The following is an 18858-nucleotide window of genomic DNA, read 5'->3' on the forward strand; positions in this document are numbered from 1 at the left end:
AAAAATCTTTTATATATTGGCTAACATTTTGAAAGACGTGATTTTATTATCAAAGTATAATGAGCCGCTCTTCAGTTTAATGCGTTGAGAGCTTTAAGCACCGTCTTTATTCATTCAGACTGATCTGCCACATAAAGCAACACATGAATTATTTTGATTGCATCTAAAGCATCAAACACAAGAGAAACTCTATTTGACACAATGTACATTCAAATGACTAAAGCGGGGACCTACCTGATTTTGAAACACATGCACACACAGAGAAAAAAAAAATTACCCTTGTGTAATTGACCTGTCGATTTTCAATGATTGAATTCTGTTCATGCACAGCACAGCAAAAAAGAAATGGTCTGGATTCTCCCTGGCGGTTAGAACAGCATGGGGCTTTGTATGTTCAAAGGTGCCAGGAAAAAACCATGCATTTTAGCACATGATTTGCCAGTAAGGACTTAGGAGGCCGAGGACACTCTTCTAGGTTGCGATGAGGCACTCACCATAATGCAGCTAGTTGTTTGTCCTCTGGTGTGGCATTGGGGCCCGAGTGGGTTTTTAGTCTCATAGCATATCTAAAATCAAAAACAAAAATAAAAGCAAAAGGGGGTGGGGAGAGGGAAAGCAAAGGAATAAAACAAAAAGAACTCTCTTAGTAATAACAGAACTTCTATGCTGTTAGTTCTGTCCGCCCAGTACTTAGATTTTCCCAGTGCTGCTCATAATTCTTTCTTAAAAGCCTTCTGACATTGCTCTTCTTCCCCCAAGCATCACATCACTGTGATATAATGAACAAAATCTTTCTTATGATGCCTCACTACTCTTGCTTTTAGCAATACAAGTTCAAATGCTGCAGGAGGCAGTTCAAGAACTAGTCAAGCATATGGTAACACGCCCGTTAATCCAAGTGTTGATGTATGGCTGAGTGGTGACACTTAGAGGTGAGGTTCAATGCTTCTGGGCTCACCTCCAGGAGAATTTGTACCCCTGGTACTCAGATGGGTGCTCCCTTGACCCCTTTGTCTTTGTTATGTGACTCTTACCTTGATGGCAGTGTAAATGATCTGGGTACATTTTTAATCTACATTGGCTTCTATTTATGTGCATTATGAGAAACAATTCCATTCACTTCTCTGAACTAGGGGGGCTGTGGCCTTTGCTTTCTTGCAGTAACATGCCAGGTCACCTATGCAGACTCTCAGAGAGAACTGAGGTAGTATTGCAATGGTCAGAGAGTCCCAGGTTCAAATCCCAGCTCAGTTACTTAGTTGTGAGAGCCTAAGTGTATTAATGTCCCTAAGCCTTCACTTCCTTACCTATAGAACAGAATTAATGCCGTGATTACACAGCCTTGTTGTGGGGATTAACCCAGATCGTTTTAGGAAGCTCTCGGCATAGCAGGCTGGCTTGCTGGCTTAAGAAGCAGTCCGTTATCATGGCCTCATCTCCTCAATGTGCAGATCTGTCGGTTTCTGAGTGTGTCTCTGTGCAGAGCATTTGCAGTGGTTGCTCTTGGGAGTGACAATACACTCACATGCTTCACAGAATTCACCAGTATCAACATTTTACCACCTTGAGTGAAGTGTGGAAGTTGTTATCTTCTTTACTTCTAAATAATTACCCTGAGAATCAGATGGTGGTATCATTTTTGTTTCAATCATCAAACACGATTTATGAAAGGAGGACAGTTGATTGCATGGGTCTGTATTTCTGTTCTCTTCTCCTTCCTGATGTGTGCAGATTCCTTCCTCTGTTGAGGAAGGTCCTGCAGTCACTCGCTAAGGGGGTCTGTCGGAGACAAACAGTTGTTTTCCCGAGTCTGGTAATATCTTTATTTCCCTCCGCTCCTGAAGAATATTCCACTGAATCTAGAATCCACAGCTTGCTATTTCGTCCTTTCTTTCCACACTTGAAAAAAATGTCACATCACCTCCTCTGGCCTCCCCGATTTCAGATGAGAAGTGGGCGGTCAGTTGAGTGGGTGTTCTCCCCCAGCTGATGTGCTGTTTCTCCTTGATGGTTTCACGATTTCCTTGTCTTGAGTTTTCAGGGACAGAATCACGATGTGTCCTGGCCTGCATTCTGTCAGGCTTATCCTTTTTGGGTTTTCCTTGGCTGCCAGGATCTGCAGGTTGATGTCTTTTGACAAACGTGGCAACGCTCAGTCATCACCTCTTCAAGCACTCTCTCAGTCCCAGTCTCTTTTCCTCTCCTTCAGGGACCCCAGTGATACAAACGTTGGATCTCCTGTTATTGTGCCCACAGAAGTCACATGTTGGAAATTACCCAAGTTAGCAGTATTCAGTGGTGGGACCTCAAGGAGGCAGAACCCTCACTAATGGATTCATCTTGGGTGAGTTAGTTATTGAGGGAGTGGATCCCGATAAAAAGGAGGAATTCAGGCCACCTTCCTGTTTTACCCAGGCTCCCTTGCCCTTCCATGGTGGGGTAATGCAGCACAGAGACCCTCACTGGATGCCAGCACAATGATCCTGGACTTCTCAGCCACTAGAGCCATGAACCAAACAAACTTCTATTGTTTATCATTTATCCAGTCCGTGGTATTTTGCTAGCACAGCAGAAATTAGACTAGCACAGTGCTTGAGGCCCTCTTCACTTTTTAAAAAAATTTTTTTTCAGTCTATTCATTTGTCTCTTGCTCAGATTGGGTAGATTCTACTTTCTGACTTCAAGTTCACTGATTGTATCCTTTATCTCTCCTTTATGATTGAGCCCATCCAGTGGATTTTTCTATTACTATAGTTTCCAGGACTATAATTTCTATTTGATTCTTTTAAAATAAAAATTTGACAAGATTTTCTGCTTTCTGTTTGTGGCAAGAGAAATGGAATTGTTTACTGGGGAATTTTTAGGATGGCTGCTTGGGAATTCTCGCCAGATAATTCCACCATCTGATTCATCGTGACATGGATGTCAATTGATCTGTTTTCATTTCAGTTGTGATTTTCCTGGTTCTTGGTATGGCGGGTGAGTTTCTGCTGTCTCCTGGACATTTGGCTATTATGTTAGGAGATTCCGGATCCTATTTAAATCTCTTGTCTTAGCAGTTATCCTGTTGAGGTTTAGCAGGCAAGCCTTGGGCTATTTTGGGGCTGTGATCTAATTATAATTTAGTTTTCAGAGCCTTGCTGGTACTATATTGGTATGCCCTGGGGCCCCAGGTGGTCCCTGGTGGCGCTGCCTGAGGTGAGGTGGCCGGTGAGAGGGAGGGTTCCCCTCTTGGAGGCAGCCCTTCTCGGATCATTGCCTGCTTCCCACAGTCCCCTGGTGAAGGAAGGGATTCTCCCACTTGTGGTAATCTACCCCCTGCCAGAGCTCCTGGCCCCCCAGTGGCTCTCAGTGGGGAAGAAGAATGTCAGTTTTGGTGGGAAAGGTACAGATTTAAGTGGCAAATGGATTTTCAGCATTTTTTTTTTAAATCCACAAATGTATGGTTTTCTTTTTCTTTTTTCCCATTTTTTAATTGGTGCGTTATAATTATACATAATTGTGGGATTTGTTATGTATTTGTACATACATGTGATATAACGATCTAATCTGGTCAACATTATTCTATTTTCTTTCTCTTTCTGACGGTTTTTACATCTTTGTGGGGCACAGTTTGACAGTATGATACATTTGTACACTGGACATTGATCACATGTGGGTAGTGACCATATCACCACCTCACGCATTTATTATTTCTCTAAAGTGAGAGCATTCAAAAACCTCTGCTTTAGCTGTTTTGAAATACGTAATACCTTAGTGTTAACTAGAGTCATCTACTGTAATTAAGACTCTTTCCTAACCTAGGCGAGAACAGGGCTCACCGAGACTCAGCTTCCTCCCAGCCAGGGGTTCCAGTGGCTGAAGGTGCGGTGGACAGACGGATGCTCTTGGCTGCCCATCTAGTCCTCCCTCAGGCTCCTCCCTACCCCGGCAGGAAATCACGGCTCACCTGATGAGCTCCACCGTCTCTGAGTACATGGTGTAAGGAGACTTGGATTCCATCGGGCCTTGTTCCATGGCGTTTCCACACTCGATAAATGACAGGGCTGCCTCAGCATAGTTCAGGGCCTTTCCAAACTTCTCCACCTGATCAACAGAATGCACAGCGTCTCCCTTAACGAGAGTCTGTCACTCACCGTTGCCCGACAGTGTACATGCTTTACTTGAGAAACTCAACTTGTGAGTTTCAGAATTCTGTGAATGGAGCCGAGGGAAGAAAGACCTAGGAGATGGTAGGCCCCTCGTGAAGTCACGATTTTGCTTTTCCATGGTTTCAGTTTTTCATGGTCATCCACAGCCCAAAAATATTAAATGGAAAATTCTAGAAGTGGACATTTTATAAGCTTAAATTTTTTTTTATCATCGCCTATTATTCTATTTTATTATTAGCTAATCGCTGTATATAATTTAGAAGTTAAACTTTATCATAGGGTGAATATATAGGAAAAAGAAGTACATATAAAGGTTGGTATTATCTGTGGTTTCAGATAAGGGAAGACTGCTGTACTACTTCAATAGTTGTTTTCTTGAATTGTCATTAGACTGGGGGGAAATGAGCATGTGATCACATACAGCATGGCAAAGGCTTGGGACAGCTGCCAATCAACAAGGCTCAGGACTTCATGGCAGCTATGGTCCCTGTCTCTTTCTAAAGGGTTGGCAACTTCATTCCTATTCTTCCATGCTATGCAGCATCTACTGAGCTACATCCCTATTCCTTTTTATTTTTTATTTTGAGACAGTGTCTCACTAACTTGCTGAGGTCTTTGCTAATTTGCTGAGGCTAGCCTCAGACTTGTGATCCTCCTGTCTCAGCCTCCTGAGTTGCTGGGTTTATAGGCATGTGCCATCATGCCTAGCTTTGAACCACACTTTCTTTTGTACACTGCAAACTTGGACAGTTCAAAGCATTGGTTATTATCTTTTATATCATTTATGACATTTACATCTCTTCCTCTTCTCAAGTGTTTTCCATTAATGGCGAGAACCTCACATAAGGGCAAGATGAAGGGAAAAGAGAAGAGATAAAATTCAAGGCACCATTTCAGCTTCATCAAAATGAGACATGAAGTCGAAAATTGACACTAAATATGATTTTTTGGATTATCTGAAGTCATGTATGTTAATCTTTCCCCATGTCCACAAGGATAGCCACAAATCAGCTTTATATTGTTAAATTCTCATATATTAAACTTACACATTGAGTTCCTGGTTCCATATATGGCTACTCTCTGAAGATAATTACATATTGTCTGGATCACAACATCTCCCCAATATTCAAAGAATGACACATACATATTATTCTAAGTCTTGCTACAAAAATAAAACAAAATCTCCCTAGAATCAATACTTTACAAAACAGAACTGTATTGCAAAACTGCTTCTCATTAGCAAGTCAAAATTTTAAACAGCTTAAAAAACCAAACAGGCAACATTTTTTTGGCAATGCCTTCAGAGTAAGTAAATAATTTCATTCAGTAAGCATGGTCTACAGCGCTCAACTCTGGGGTATGTGTACCTGATACACAAAGCTGCTTCCAGAAACCCACAGTACATCTGGACAGAGAAAACACGCACCTACACACCAGTTCCATGTGCAAAGCAGTTCATGATTAACTGACAAAATGCAGAAGGAGGAGTCCCCTACCACTGAGATGGACGGAAGCGGGTGAGTGATGGGGCTGTGGAGAGGTTGGGGATGCTTCAGGGAGGAGACCTAAAAACGGGCCTGGGAAAGAATGGTGTGATTTGCCTGGACATGGGAGATGCTGAGGGTGCCTGAGACCTTGTATGTGTGTGTGAGCGTGAAGCTCTGCAGGGGCACATGCCCAGTGGCTGGCAATAACAGGTGAGCTGAGAGGCTGGCAGGGGACAGGCCTCGCTGGGGCAGTGTTACTTGAGAGATAGTCAGTAGGAAAGGCAGGGTGGGGCAAGAGGACACTGATGAGCAAGTGAACCCTGGAGGATGGAGACAGCAGAAAATCTCATTCTGTGTTATGGTTTGGATGTGAGGTGTCCCCCAAAAGCTCACGTGTGAGACGATGCAAGAAAGTTCAGAGGATGGAACTGGAGACTATCATGTTAAGCAAAATAAGTCAATCCCCCAAAAAACCAAAGGCTGAATGTTTTCTCTGATATGCAGATGGTGATTCACAATAAGGGGGGGCTAGGGGAGAGTAGAGGGACTTTGGATGAGAAAGAAGGGAGTGAAGGGAGGGGAGGGGGTATGGGGGTAGGAATGAGAGTAGAATGGATAGGACATTATTACCCTATGTGCATATATGATTACCTGACCTGTGTAACTCCACATCATGCACAACCAGACAAATGGTGTGTCAAAAGGCATTCTACTGTCATGTATAAATAATTAGAATAAAAAAATAGATTATGGCTAATAAGCCTGATAAAAACTGTTTCACAGTATGGCTGTTGAGGCTTCTTACTAAGTAACCTTTTAAAAAAAGTTTGGAGTATGTTTCCTAGCTTCAATTAAACTGAGACTAAATTATTAAAAAAAAAAAAACAACAAGAAATGATTTCATTATGAGAGCCTTAACCCAATCAGTAACTCAATCCCCCCTGATGGGATTAACTGGGTGGTGACCCAAGGTGGGTCTGGAGGAGGCAGGTCCCTTGGGGGCATATCTTTGGGGTATATGTTGTATCTGGTCAGTGGAGTCTCTCCCTGCTTCCTGATCATCATGTGACTGCTTCCCTCGGCCACACCCTTCCGCCATGATGTTCTGCCTCATCTGGAGCCCCAAGGAATGGAACCAGCTGTCTATGAACTGAGACCTCTGAAACTGTGAGCCCCCAAATAAACTTTTCCTCCTTAAAATGTTTTTGTCAGGTCTTTTAGTCACAGCAGCGAAAAAGCTGACTAAAACATTCTGCTTAAAAGTTTGATGTGTCTCCCAATAGGGGCCATGCCATCAGTTTATTTAGAAGACCGGAACTCTCCATTACATTGGGGAACTCTGTGGGGAAGAACTCTCTTTCCATTTCTCTTCTCTATTTTTCGACACTCAATGGACATTTTCTCTGTTCACCAGTGTACCTCGGCAGTGGGCCTTGTACAAATAAATGTTTGGTGGGTGACCTTGGTAGCCCTGGGAGAGGGGGACTTTTACAGTTCAAATACCTTCAACACTGGAATAATACTTTGAAAAATCGTTTAAAATGCCCTTTTCATCTTTAACACCCTGGTTGATGTCCGTTATGAACACTGGCGGGGAATAAAACTGGAATTACTAGGTAGGAAGGGGTCCTTTTGGATGAGCATTTAAGATGGAACAACCCTACGAACTCTTAAAAAAAAAAAAAAAAGAAAGAAAAACAAAACCGAAAGTTTTCTATTTCTTGCCTGGAAGCTTCAAGCTTTCCAAAATAGGAGATTATTCAAGCAAGAAAAGTTATTCTTTGAAAACATCAAATCATGATGGTTTTAGGGTTTTATGTGCACATAATAGTTTCTGCATTGTATAGTTCAAGGGAAGCATTCATTGTAGCAGATGCACATGAAGAACATGAGTCTTTTTTGAAAAGAAATTTGATCCTGGGACTAAGCCAAGTGTTGGCCAAGCTAACAAGAGAGGAAAATGCAAATCTGGATTTTTTTTTTTCTAAAGGAAAAAAAATACTACCACCCACTGACTCTATTGGCTCTAGTTACTATTCAAACCTTAGGGTTAAATTGAAATACTCATTTATCCAGGGCTTTCTCCCAGTCAGACATTATTGGTTGAAGTCATAATTTATTGGGCTATGAGCACTTGATTATATAAACATTTCTCCATTTAACAGGCCCAGCCATCCCTGTAATAGATTTTATAATTACCCAGCTATACTGCCCCAGTGATGAAGCTGCAGTACAAACGTAATTTGGAGGACTGTATCTGGAAAGAAAAGGGTCTCACCATTGCATCTGCTTTATGCTTCATCCGTTTAGCTTCTTGCATAAAATAATCTGCGCTGCGAGGCCTAAGAGGAGGAGAGAGTGATATAAGACGTCATTATTGCTTAAGTGCAAGATCTTTTGAAAATATTCTTTTCTTTTGCTTAAACATAAAGCACAATTTAAAAACTCTGCTTAATATGGAATGAAGTCCTTTTTTTTTTTACACTCCCAAATTACTGCCTGTATGTAAAACACTGTGATTATTTTTCTCTTAAGTTAGCAATTCAGAGCCTACTCAATATGTGCAGAGAGTCGACATTTACAGTGGTTTTAGCATGGTCCCCCAGTGCCTAATTTGTGATTCAGATTTTTTATTGTGTGGTTAAGAAAACAGTGAAAAATCTTATTTCATGTAATAGTTACACGGAACAATCCCTTTTAACTTAAAGGTTGTAAATATACCTCATAATAATTGCATGGATACGTATGGGTGAGAATATTTATGTATCCTTATGGATATAAGGATCATTTATATGCATAAGTGCTACCTAGAGTTGTATGTGTATATATTTAATTATTTTCAAGCCTGGCAGTGAAAAATGAAAAAAAAATGTAATGCTATATGACTGTGTTCCAGTTGTAATGAAGTTAATTGTAAAATGATGTCTACCTTGTAATAATGCAAACATGGCATGAATTCTCTGGAGCCCTGATTAGCTAGCTGGTAAACATTAACAGCAGAATGTGCATTATTAAAGCAATAATCCTGGTCAGCACTGGTTCTTCCGGGAGACAAAGGTAATTCATCCTGAGACTGATCGGAGCATGTGTAATGATCCCCGGTTACACTAAAGCACTTGTCAGGCAGTACCTTTAAAGGCTTATCTGACAGATTTTTAAAAATAAAATTTATATGCTTTAGTCTCCATCATTGTAAACTTTATCTGTAATATGGGTCTTTATGTAATCAATAAACCTGACCTATTCATGAATATGCAATCTAAGCCAGGAATCCCTGAATGGGGGTATGATGTAAGAAGGGAGATTAATCCTGGACTGTTTAACCTATTGTGATATGCTTATTTTGAATTATCTTGTTTCAGGTTCTAATGGGTCTTTTGCCTTACTGTGATATCAGGTAACCAGAGCTTCCCTTTATTTAAAGAGGTCAAAACCCTTAGAAACATAATATATACCATGACAATGAACACTGATTGGTTTAAACATTGCACTCACGGACAAATCAGAATCATAGCAAATAATGCTATGGGTAAAAAAAAAAAAAAATCACAGAAGCAAGAAAAGGACCTGGTTTTCTATCTTCTATTTCTCTAAAAAATATCAGAATTGTGGTAACAAGCTGGGACTGTCGTGTTAGCATGTCACAAACAAGAAGTGGCAATATTGTTGTAGGATTTCCTTAATCCTGTCCTTGGCTCATGGCTCCTTCACCACTCTTGTCCCCCTGCAGGTCTGACAGGTGCCATTCCTTTGGGTGGGTCTCCCATGGGTGGGTGAGGCCAGCGGCTCTGCCTTCTCTATTACATCTGCACCCACATGCTGCTTCTGTTCTAATGGCTTTTGAGTTGCGTTAACAGGATGGTTTTTTCCTTCTTAGGTCACGTGTTGACCCTTGTTCACATATGGATTTTTTGGTCTTTGAAAACAGCTCTGGCAATTTATCTTTGTTGTTAACTGCTTGTTTGCTTCTGTTTTTTAAACTTTATTTTTTTTAGAGCACTTTTGGCAAAATTGAGCAGAGAGTTCTCCTATGCCCTCTGCCCCACAGCCTCCTCCACGAATCAGCATCCCAAACTAGGAGCAGCACACTTGCTACAATCCATGAACCTACACTGACAATCATGACCCAGAGTTGCTAGTTTAGGGTTCAGCCTTGGTGTGGTAGATCCTATAGGTTTGGACAAATGTAAAATGCCTCTACCATTACGATATCACAAAGAACAGTTTCACTGCCCTCGGATCCTCTGTACTTACTTATTTTTTTGTCCTTTGGTTTTCATCTCCTGACATGGAAGACCCCCACCTCTAGCCCAAGCCCAGTTCTGATTCCTGAGCTTCACGTGGGGTCCCAAAGCCTATTTGCTCAGGGGGAGAGTTCCAGAATTCTCACCCATTTCCCCTTGTTGCCAAATGCCTTGACTGCTTCCCTGTAAGCACTCCTCTCCTCTGGCAAGACCACATTCTCCACAAGTCCAGGCTTTCCTGGCCTCTCAGGTTGCTGAGACTCTAGATGGACTCGCCTGCAATCTAACTTGAGTTTCACCCCTTGACCAATGTTGTTTGCAATAGTGTTCATTACATTGCCATCCTGCTCACAGACCTTGACTCCATCTCCAGGGCCTCTCAGGTGACATCTCAGTTCAGGGACCTAATATCCTTCCCTTAACCACATCATTTATTTACCAACAGCCTTGGCCAAACTCTGGGCTGCTTTCCCCACTGTCTTAATAACTTGCTCTCCCTGTCTCAGAAGCTTTGCTTATTCTCCCTGCTGCCCAGAATATTGTGCTCTCTGCTTATTAACTGAGTCTTCACCAAGGATCGACCATGAACCAAAAGTTACTGCCCTCAAATTCTACTGCCACCATGGGTCCTTCTGGTCACTGGTCCATGTTTATCTCTGCCTTTCCTGGTCTCATAGAGCACTTCGTGTTTGCACTACATTTCTGGGTATTTAATTGCCTTCTAAGCTGCAGAGGGCTATGGTCATTGCCTATGAACAACTTGGTGGCTGATACAATTTCAGCAGGGACAGGGCTGTGGACCTCTTCAGTCTTCCCCATCCTGTGCTTTTAGGCACACGACAGAAGGTGAACAAGTCTTTCCTGAATGGCATCGACTTTTCTCTGAGCTCAGAAAAGAGTGGTGCCTTGTGATGGGGTGATGAGCCAGAGCACGTCTCCATGGCAACCGGAAATTCTCCACATCATTATGTGCTCCACACTCTAGTATATAAGTTTGGTCATTTTCTTCTTGGCCTGTTTTGTAGACCTTGTCATGAACAGATCGTCATTTCAAATGCATTTTGTTCTCAGGAAAGATTTTCTTGGCAATAAGCTAGGGCATCCTTGTTTTCCCGAGCCTTCTAAGTTGCCTTTATAGATGGCAGCGGTTTATAATCCCTAATACAGGTTCTTTAATCAATGCTGTTCTTTATCTGCGGCACATAAATGCATTTAAAAAAAAACTGACATGGCGGCTGAGTCACAAACTCTCAATAGTACACAGAGATAAGTAACACATCTAATTTTCTGACTTTATCTGGGCAGTTACAGCAGTAACCTGACTTGCTGAAGGGAAAGATACCATCTGGGGGCCATTTACAAACACATTTGTTAGAATTCTCATTCTGCAGGCTCGCTATACGGACTCACTGAAGATTGCCTGATGATTGGCCCATTTTCTTCTTCAGGTGATTTCTAGTGCCACGCTCCTAGATCAGATCATTAGAAAGCCATTGGGACCAATGGGACGTCACCCGGATTGTCCAGCACGTCAGTGGATGCATGCCAGCATGAAGGTGTCACTTCCCACAGCAATAGATCATTAATAGGAAAAGTAAAATCACTACCACTGTGGTGGCAGTACAGAGTATGACATAACACAGGCAGCAACCCTAATCATCTCAGTGTTCAGACAGATTTTTCATCCAGTCTTATTTTTTTTTGGGGGGGGGGTGGGTACCAGGGATTGAACTCAGGGACACTCGACCACTGAGCCACATCCCCAGCCCTATTTTGTATTTTATTTAGAGACAGGGTCTCACTGAGTTGCTTAGAGCCTTGCTTTTGCTGAGGCTGGCTTTGAACTCATGATCCTCCTGCCTCAGCCTCCTGAGTCTCTGAGATTACAGGCATGCACCACCATGCCTGGCCAATCTTCTTTTGTTTTTATGCGAAAGATCTAGAGTTTTTTTTTTTTTTAAGAAAATTTATGAAATCAAATTCTTCACATTGTTTCTCACAGTGATGGTATTTCATGTTGATACATCAACGAATCTAATCAAAGTTTAATTAAGCATCATAAATGTAACCATGTATCTTATACTCTGTAGCTCTGGGGCCCTAGTGAAGCCACATCCACATGCATGTTTGTTGTAAGAGCTCTCTGGGACAAAAGTGACCTTACTACTTGATCCAAAGAGGCTATTCTCTTCTCTTCTCCTCACCCTCCCTCCACCCCCACCTATAACACATGGCCCTGGATCTGAGCAGCAGCAGGATGTGAGCACCCCTGATATTTCTTCTGACACAGGAGTATTAAAGCAACCTTGCTTTTCTGTTCTGCTTTCTGGCGGAGAGCGAGCGAGCTGAATGATCTCCCACAGAGAGGCTGGCACACACGGCTCAGTAATTCCTACCTCTGTGAAAGGCCGTGCTCAGCAGAGCCAGCCGGCTCTGTGCACACGGGCAGGGACGAGAGCCCAAAGTGTGTGAACTCACAGGTTTCTCTGCGTGGCAGAAATCTGGACGGATTTCTTAGGCAGACTGAGATCCAAATCAGACAAAGGGGCCGTGGCATACCAAATGAATTTGTCATCTGACATTTGGTATTTCAGCTTGTCACTGTCTAAGCCCCAGAGGTGTTCCTGTGTCCCAAGCTTGGAGGTGCTTTCTCCAAAAGGAGAAAGTGTAAGAGGGTAAGCAGTTGTTGGCAACGCACTCAGGGATCACTATTATTCGATTATTATTTTCTTGGTGCTGGGGATTGCCTCCACGGCCTCCTGTGTCGGTGCTATACCACCACTGAGTCACGCCCCCAGGCCCAGGTGGTCACTGCTGATGGGACAGTTTGGAGTCAGGGATCCTGAGAAGCCAGGCTGGCTTTCCGGGCACTTCCCCATGGATGCAGGTAGATTATGTTTAGTCAGCAAGGATTCCAGTGTCGCGGTGTTTCTCCAACCTTGACGTTAGCTGGGCCCTCAGAGTGCCTGGAACCTGGCTTCTCAGAAGCAGGAGCATAATTGGTCCTGTTTCTTACAGGTCACATCCTCCTGCCATGCACAGGAATCTGTGTGTCCCTTCCAGGAGGCTAAGCAGGGGAGAGCTTCTGTTATTGAACCAAAAGGAACTTTCTGCTGAGATGGAGAATTATTGATCTCATTTTTATTCTTCTCTGGGTATGAATTTTAAAAGATTGAAGGGTTGTGGCTCAGTGGTAGAGCGCTTGCCTAGCCTGTGTGAGGCACTGGGTTCGATCCTCAGGACCACATAAAAATAAATAAAATAAAGGTCCATTGACAACTAAAAAATATTTTAAAAAATAGAATAGTTTTCCCATATCTTAAAAGTGATCAAAGAGCTCAGATTTCAATCAGAGAGATCTGAATGTCCTTATTTCCCCCCACTTTCTTTCTGTTTTGGTTAGAACAAAATGAGGACCTGACCTTGAAAGAGAGATTTCAGAATGGAAACAATTATCCATGAACAACAAAGACTAGTACTAAGGCTTATCAGGAAAATAAAAAGGTGGGGTCCAGTTCTGAAGTCTTGGGAAAGAAAGACCCTCAGGACAGCAATGCCCTGGTAAGTCCCCCTGGGGGGACCCTGCCTGGCTGTAATATCACCTACTCAAGGATTTCAATTGGTTTCCTTTGATTAAATCATGCTTCAAGAGATCCGACCTTTTACATTCGGGATTCTTCCCATCCTCTATAAAATTAAAATCCTTTTAGCTCTGAAACTGCTGTGCATAATTACATTACAAATGTCAAGTCCCCATTCCTTCCTGTCAGTCACATTTCACATGCCCATGGCCTTCAGCCTCCTGTGTGGCCAGAGAGTCTTTTCTCAGTGTTGGGGGTGGGGGGTGGGGAGCTGGGCTTCTGTTGTTGGCACCTTGGGGACAGATGGGACGTTTGTTGGTTTGGCTGATTGTGCTGGTCGTGACTGACTCTTCCATGTGAAAGATGGGCAAGAGAAGCACATCCTTTTGGAGCAGCAGGAGGCTCTGGCCTTGGGTTTGCTGGCTCCTAACAGCAATATGGCTGGCATGATGCAGGCACTAGATTCCTAGCCAAGAATCTCACCATTGAGCTCTGTGAATTCAGGACTTCTGAACGGAGCCTTCATGACCCAGTGGTTGTCTCTCAATTTTCCCCTGCCAAGAAGTCTCCCATCACTAATTATGATGCCAAGTGATTTATGGCTCATGGATTTGTGTTAATAAGGCTAGTGTCCCGGCCTTATGCAGAATCAAGCGATGTCACTCATTGACATGAATTCTTTTTTTTTTTTTTTAAATGGTGCTGGGGATTGAACCTGGGGCCTTGTGCATGCAAGGCAAGCACTCTACCAACTGAGCTATATTCCCAGCCCATTGACATAAATTCTTTTTTTTTTTAATATTTATTTTTTAGTTCTCGGCGGACACAACATCTTTGTTGGTATGTGGTGCTGAGGATCGAACCCAGGCCGCACGCATGCCAGGCGAGCGCGCTACCGCTTGAGCCACATCTCCAGCCCCGACATAAATTCTTAAAGATTTTTTTTTTTTTAAACAAAAGTTTGGTGATCACCTAAGTGTCACTTTAATACTGTGGCTGTGGAATAGTGAATCTCATGCATTTACTTAATGTTGGGGGAGGAGGTGTAGTCACACCATCACCAACTGGAGGCTGCAACTTACCAGAACACGCTGACCTGGATCCTGTTTTAAAAACAAGTGTTATTCCCTTCGGTTCTGTCTGCATCCCAACAGCACACACTGGTGCCTGTTTAATTGGTAAGTAGCATAGGAAAAGGGGCTTGGAAGCCCATGAATTTAAATTTACCTGCATGTAGGTTCATGGAAAAAGAAGGAAAAATATCCCGCCATTCCCTCTGGGAAGGTTATTTATAATTCAGCTGTGTTCATTCAATACTTGTTATTGACAGCTCACTGGATTCAGCTGTTGTCTGAATTGCATGTTTATCCAACCGTTAACAAGTATTTATATTAGGAAAAGATGAGTTTACTTAAAAAAAAAAGCTACATGGTGTGGCTTTAAAAACTAAATGACAGTGTGGCATCTGTTACTTTTTGGATCACCATAACTGGAGTTCCATCAGCTCTGAATTAGCCTGGCATTAATCATCTAGTCCATTGGCGGCTTCTCTCTGGTCATTTCACTGCTAAGGACACAGTGAAGGCAAACCGAGGAAAGTGACAGGAACTGGAGGCCCTGGGGGCAGGAAGTTGGTGCTGGAAAGAGGGAGGTGGAGCAGGAAGAAGGGGGGAAGAGGAAGGGTCTGAAGGAAAGGGGAGGAGGGAAGAGGGAGGGGAGGAGGAGCAGGAGGAAGGAAAAGTAAGGGGAAGAAGAACAAGATGGATGGAAGAGAGGGTGGAGGAGAAATGGGGAGAGGAAAGGCAGGAAGAGGAGGGGGAGGAGGAAGAAGGGGAAGAGGGAGGAGGAGGGGAGGGAGGAGGGAGAGGAAGGAAGAAAGGGAAGAGCAGAGGAGGAGGAAGGGAGGAAAAAGGAGCAAGAGAGAAGCGAGACGCCCACCCACGTGCCCCTTTCTCCCACGGTTCTGGGAGTTAATCATTCATTGGGTCCAGGCTCCCACCCCTGTCCCTGGCACTTAGCAGGCACTCAATACCCAGCAAGTGAACCTGGGAGACATTTTACACCATTTCAGGTGACTGTGGTCTCTTGGGGGACACTTATTTACACCATGCAAAGGAAGACACAGTGCCTATTTTTGCTTCTCAAGCTCCCTATAACTTTCTGAGCTCAGTCCAGGAGTGGCTGTTTGAGGTGCATTTCACTGTTACAGATTTCAAATCCACTGGGACACACACAGCAATAGGAACAAGACACTCCTCTCTCCCTATGGTGGATATGGAAGGAAGAACACTTTTTGGTTCTATTTTTTTCTCTATCTACAAAAGGAGAAACAATGTTACTGTAGTCATCAGCCAGAAAAATTATAACTACTGCTAACGTGCAGAGCAAATGACAACAACCTCTTCATTGGTATAGTGACAGAATTATATCAGCCTGGACTCTAGCAGACTGGGAAACATTTCTTCTTCTAAAGAGCCCAAGAAACTGCAGATTGGAGTACAACCATTTAGTCATTGCAATTTCTGACTTTTGTGTTCTGGTGCATACATTGGAAAATTCCTTGCATCTATTTTTCCATAAGTATATTTTTTAAACCCATCCCCCTGAAAGTGTTTGGTGTTTTGTTTTTGGTACCAGGGATTGAACTCAGGGGCGGTCAACCACTGAGCCACAGGTCTTGCTCAGTTTTGAGCCTCGCTAAATTGCTGAGGCTGGTTTTGAACTTGCAATCCTCCTGCCTCAGCCTATCAATGTTTGTCAATGTTTTGAGCACCTCAGTCATTGCCTAATGCTTCTTCGGTTTGATCACGTTGCTAGGTTATAACTTCTGAATGCAAATTTCCATGTTGTCCTTAAGTGGAATTCTAACAATTGAGTAATTTACACTATCAAACTCAGATGATAGACGGAGTTGAAGAACTGAATGTACTTCCATTCCGTGCCTTCCCTGGGGATTAATTACCACCTCCCACACTGCTTAGCAAGGGGAGATGAGGGGAACGGAGGTGGTGAGCACCCGAGGACAGCGTGCATGGGGACTGGGGCGCAGCTGCAGTACCCTGGGAAGGAGAGACACCTGGGCCTCCTGGGCCGCCCTTAAACTTCCTGAAACTGAGTTATCTTGGAAAGTGTTTGTTCAGTGAAACAGAGAAAAAAAATGTGATTTTGGTTTTCAACCCCAGGACTCGGTATCCTCATTAGGGTTAGCAAAGTCCATGTTATACTTGAAGACTAAGACTCAGCATTCACACTTCTCAGGGAAATGGACCTTCTGGGTGAAGCTTAGGTGAGGCTGGACAGACTCCCTCTGTGCACGCTGCACTTCCCCAGGTGACACCCCGTGAGTTGTCATCTAGCTGGATCTTGGGAGTCCCCACTGCCATTATTTTTTTTTCTAGGGAAATCAGGATTCAGAGATGTCTGCAGCTGTTCTGCTTCCTGACTTCCAGTGGGCGTAGTCAGCTGCAGACCCCAGGGCAGGAGCTGCCGCACCCTAGGGCCTAACTTCCTGCCCCATACAGAGGTGCACTCCACACTCCAGCTGTCAACTCCAGCTGTCAACTCCAACTGGAAACGGGAGTCAGTCTTGAACCCTGTCCTCTACCTTCCAGGCTTTCCCCTGACACCCAGCTTTCCCCTAAGAGCCTAAATACCCTCCAGCATCATTTCATCATTTGTTATTTTCAGTCTCTCACCAGCATTCTAGAATGTCCTTTTCTTTTTCTTTTTTTTTTTTTTTTTTTTTTTAGAGACAGGGTCTCCCTGAGTTGCTTAGGGCCTCTCCATTGCTGAGGCTGGCTTTAAATTTGCAATCCTCCTGCCTCAGCCTCACGAGTCACTGGGATTACAGGTGTGTGCCACCACCACACCTGGGTTTTTCTTCTACTTTTATACTGATGGAAGCTGCCATACCAGGTGAAAGAAGACAGGATATTTCTATAAGAATCATTTTAAAGAATATGGCAGCTGGGTGCAGTGGTGCATGCCTATAATCCCAGTGGCTCGGGAGGCTGAGCCGGGAGGATTGAGAGTTCAAAACTCATTCTCAGCAGCTTAGAGGCCCTAAGTAACTCAGTGAGATCCTGTCTCTAAATAAAAAAATACCAAAACTACGCTTCTTTCTGATAGCATAAAACTCGCAGCGGTCCAGCTCCAGGGCCTTAGAGACTCTCAATTCTCCTGCCTTCAGCTCCCTACTCTTCTGGAGCCTCCCGCTTGGTCTTTCTGTCTCTTCATTCAAAGTTCCGGCCCCCTTTCAAAGGGATATATAAATGACCAAGCCACGCGAGAGGAAGTGGGCGCATTGTGGGTGAGACGCACGTGTCTCCTACTTGCCCAGCTCCTACTTTCTCTTGCCCCTCACCATATTCAGAAAAAGTCCAAACTTACATATCATCGAAGACCAGTTTCTGCCGCTTGCAGTCCCTGTGGCCGCTGGAGCCTGGAGACCAGGGCTCTGTTTGTGGCCGGGTCTTGCTGTGGAGGAGACCGTGCTCAGCACTGTTGTGAGTCGCTTTCTAAACAACAAACAACATAGGAGTCGTTGAGACACTCGCCACCTGGCTGGAAGAGTGACCATTAAAAGAGCATCTTTTTGCTCTACCTTGTGCTTCAGAGTTGATGGTTATTATGTTTCAATAAAGAACAAGAAATATGGTTTGAGGATCCTTCATTCAAAATGCTGGGGACCAGAAGTGTTTGGGATCTTTTGATTTTTTTTCCTCTAGACTTTGGAATATTTGCATAAACATAATGAGAGATCTAGGGGATAGGCCAACTCTAAAGATGAAATTCATTTTTTTATATCTACTTTATACACATACCCTGAAGGTTATTTTTTTTCAAAATGAACTCATCCTGGGAAGATGAGTGCGCCAGGGCCACCAGCCAGTGGAGGCCAGCATGGCTGGGAAGAGGGGCTCACCTATGGTGTTAGCTGTGTAGGGGCCCAGAGGGGCTGGGGTCTTAAGAGAAAGTCACTTCCTTTCAATCTTTCTTTGTGGGGGAGGGCTACCTGGGATTGAACTCAGGGGCACTTGGCCACTGAGCCACATCCCCAGCTCTATTCTGTATTTTATTTAGAGACAGGGTCTCACTGAGTTGCTTAGCACTTTGCTTTTGCTGAGGCTGGCTTTGAACTCATGATCCTCCTGCCTCAGCCTCCGGAGCCACTGGGATTACAGGCATGCACCACCAAACCCAGCTCTACCTCTTTTCAATCTTATCAGCATCATTTTGCAGATAAAGAAATGGGCTCCGAGATGAGACAACTAGGGCCAAGATCACCCTGCAGCTGAGTCAGGGGTTGGGGGGGAACTGTGCACCCAAACTTATCCATGAGACTCTGCTCCTCCCCAGGGAAGTGCTGGCATCACCTGAGACTACTGGAAAAGGG

The 18858-nt window shown here is 43.8% G+C and overlaps 1 protein-coding gene across 1 annotated transcript in view; it reads right to left on the reverse strand.

The window, feature by feature from the left end:
• Positions 1 to 18858, reverse strand: part of AFF3 (ALF transcription elongation factor 3) — a 502728-nt gene that overhangs the window by 13257 nt on the left and 470613 nt on the right. The window contains exons 17-20 of the mRNA XM_081264786.1: positions 17853 to 17980; positions 7917 to 7980; positions 3950 to 4086; positions 495 to 566 (exon numbers count right to left, since the gene is read on the reverse strand). Coding sequence (XP_081120912.1) covers positions 495 to 566; positions 3950 to 4086; positions 7917 to 7980; positions 17853 to 17980 — 401 coding nt within the window. The remainder of the gene's footprint in view (positions 1 to 494; positions 567 to 3949; positions 4087 to 7916; positions 7981 to 17852; positions 17981 to 18858) is intronic.

The sequence above is a fragment of the Spermophilus citellus genome, assembly GCF_964194105.1.
Source record: "Spermophilus citellus genome assembly, chromosome: 13".
Lineage (NCBI taxonomy): Eukaryota > Metazoa > Chordata > Mammalia > Rodentia > Sciuridae > Spermophilus > Spermophilus citellus.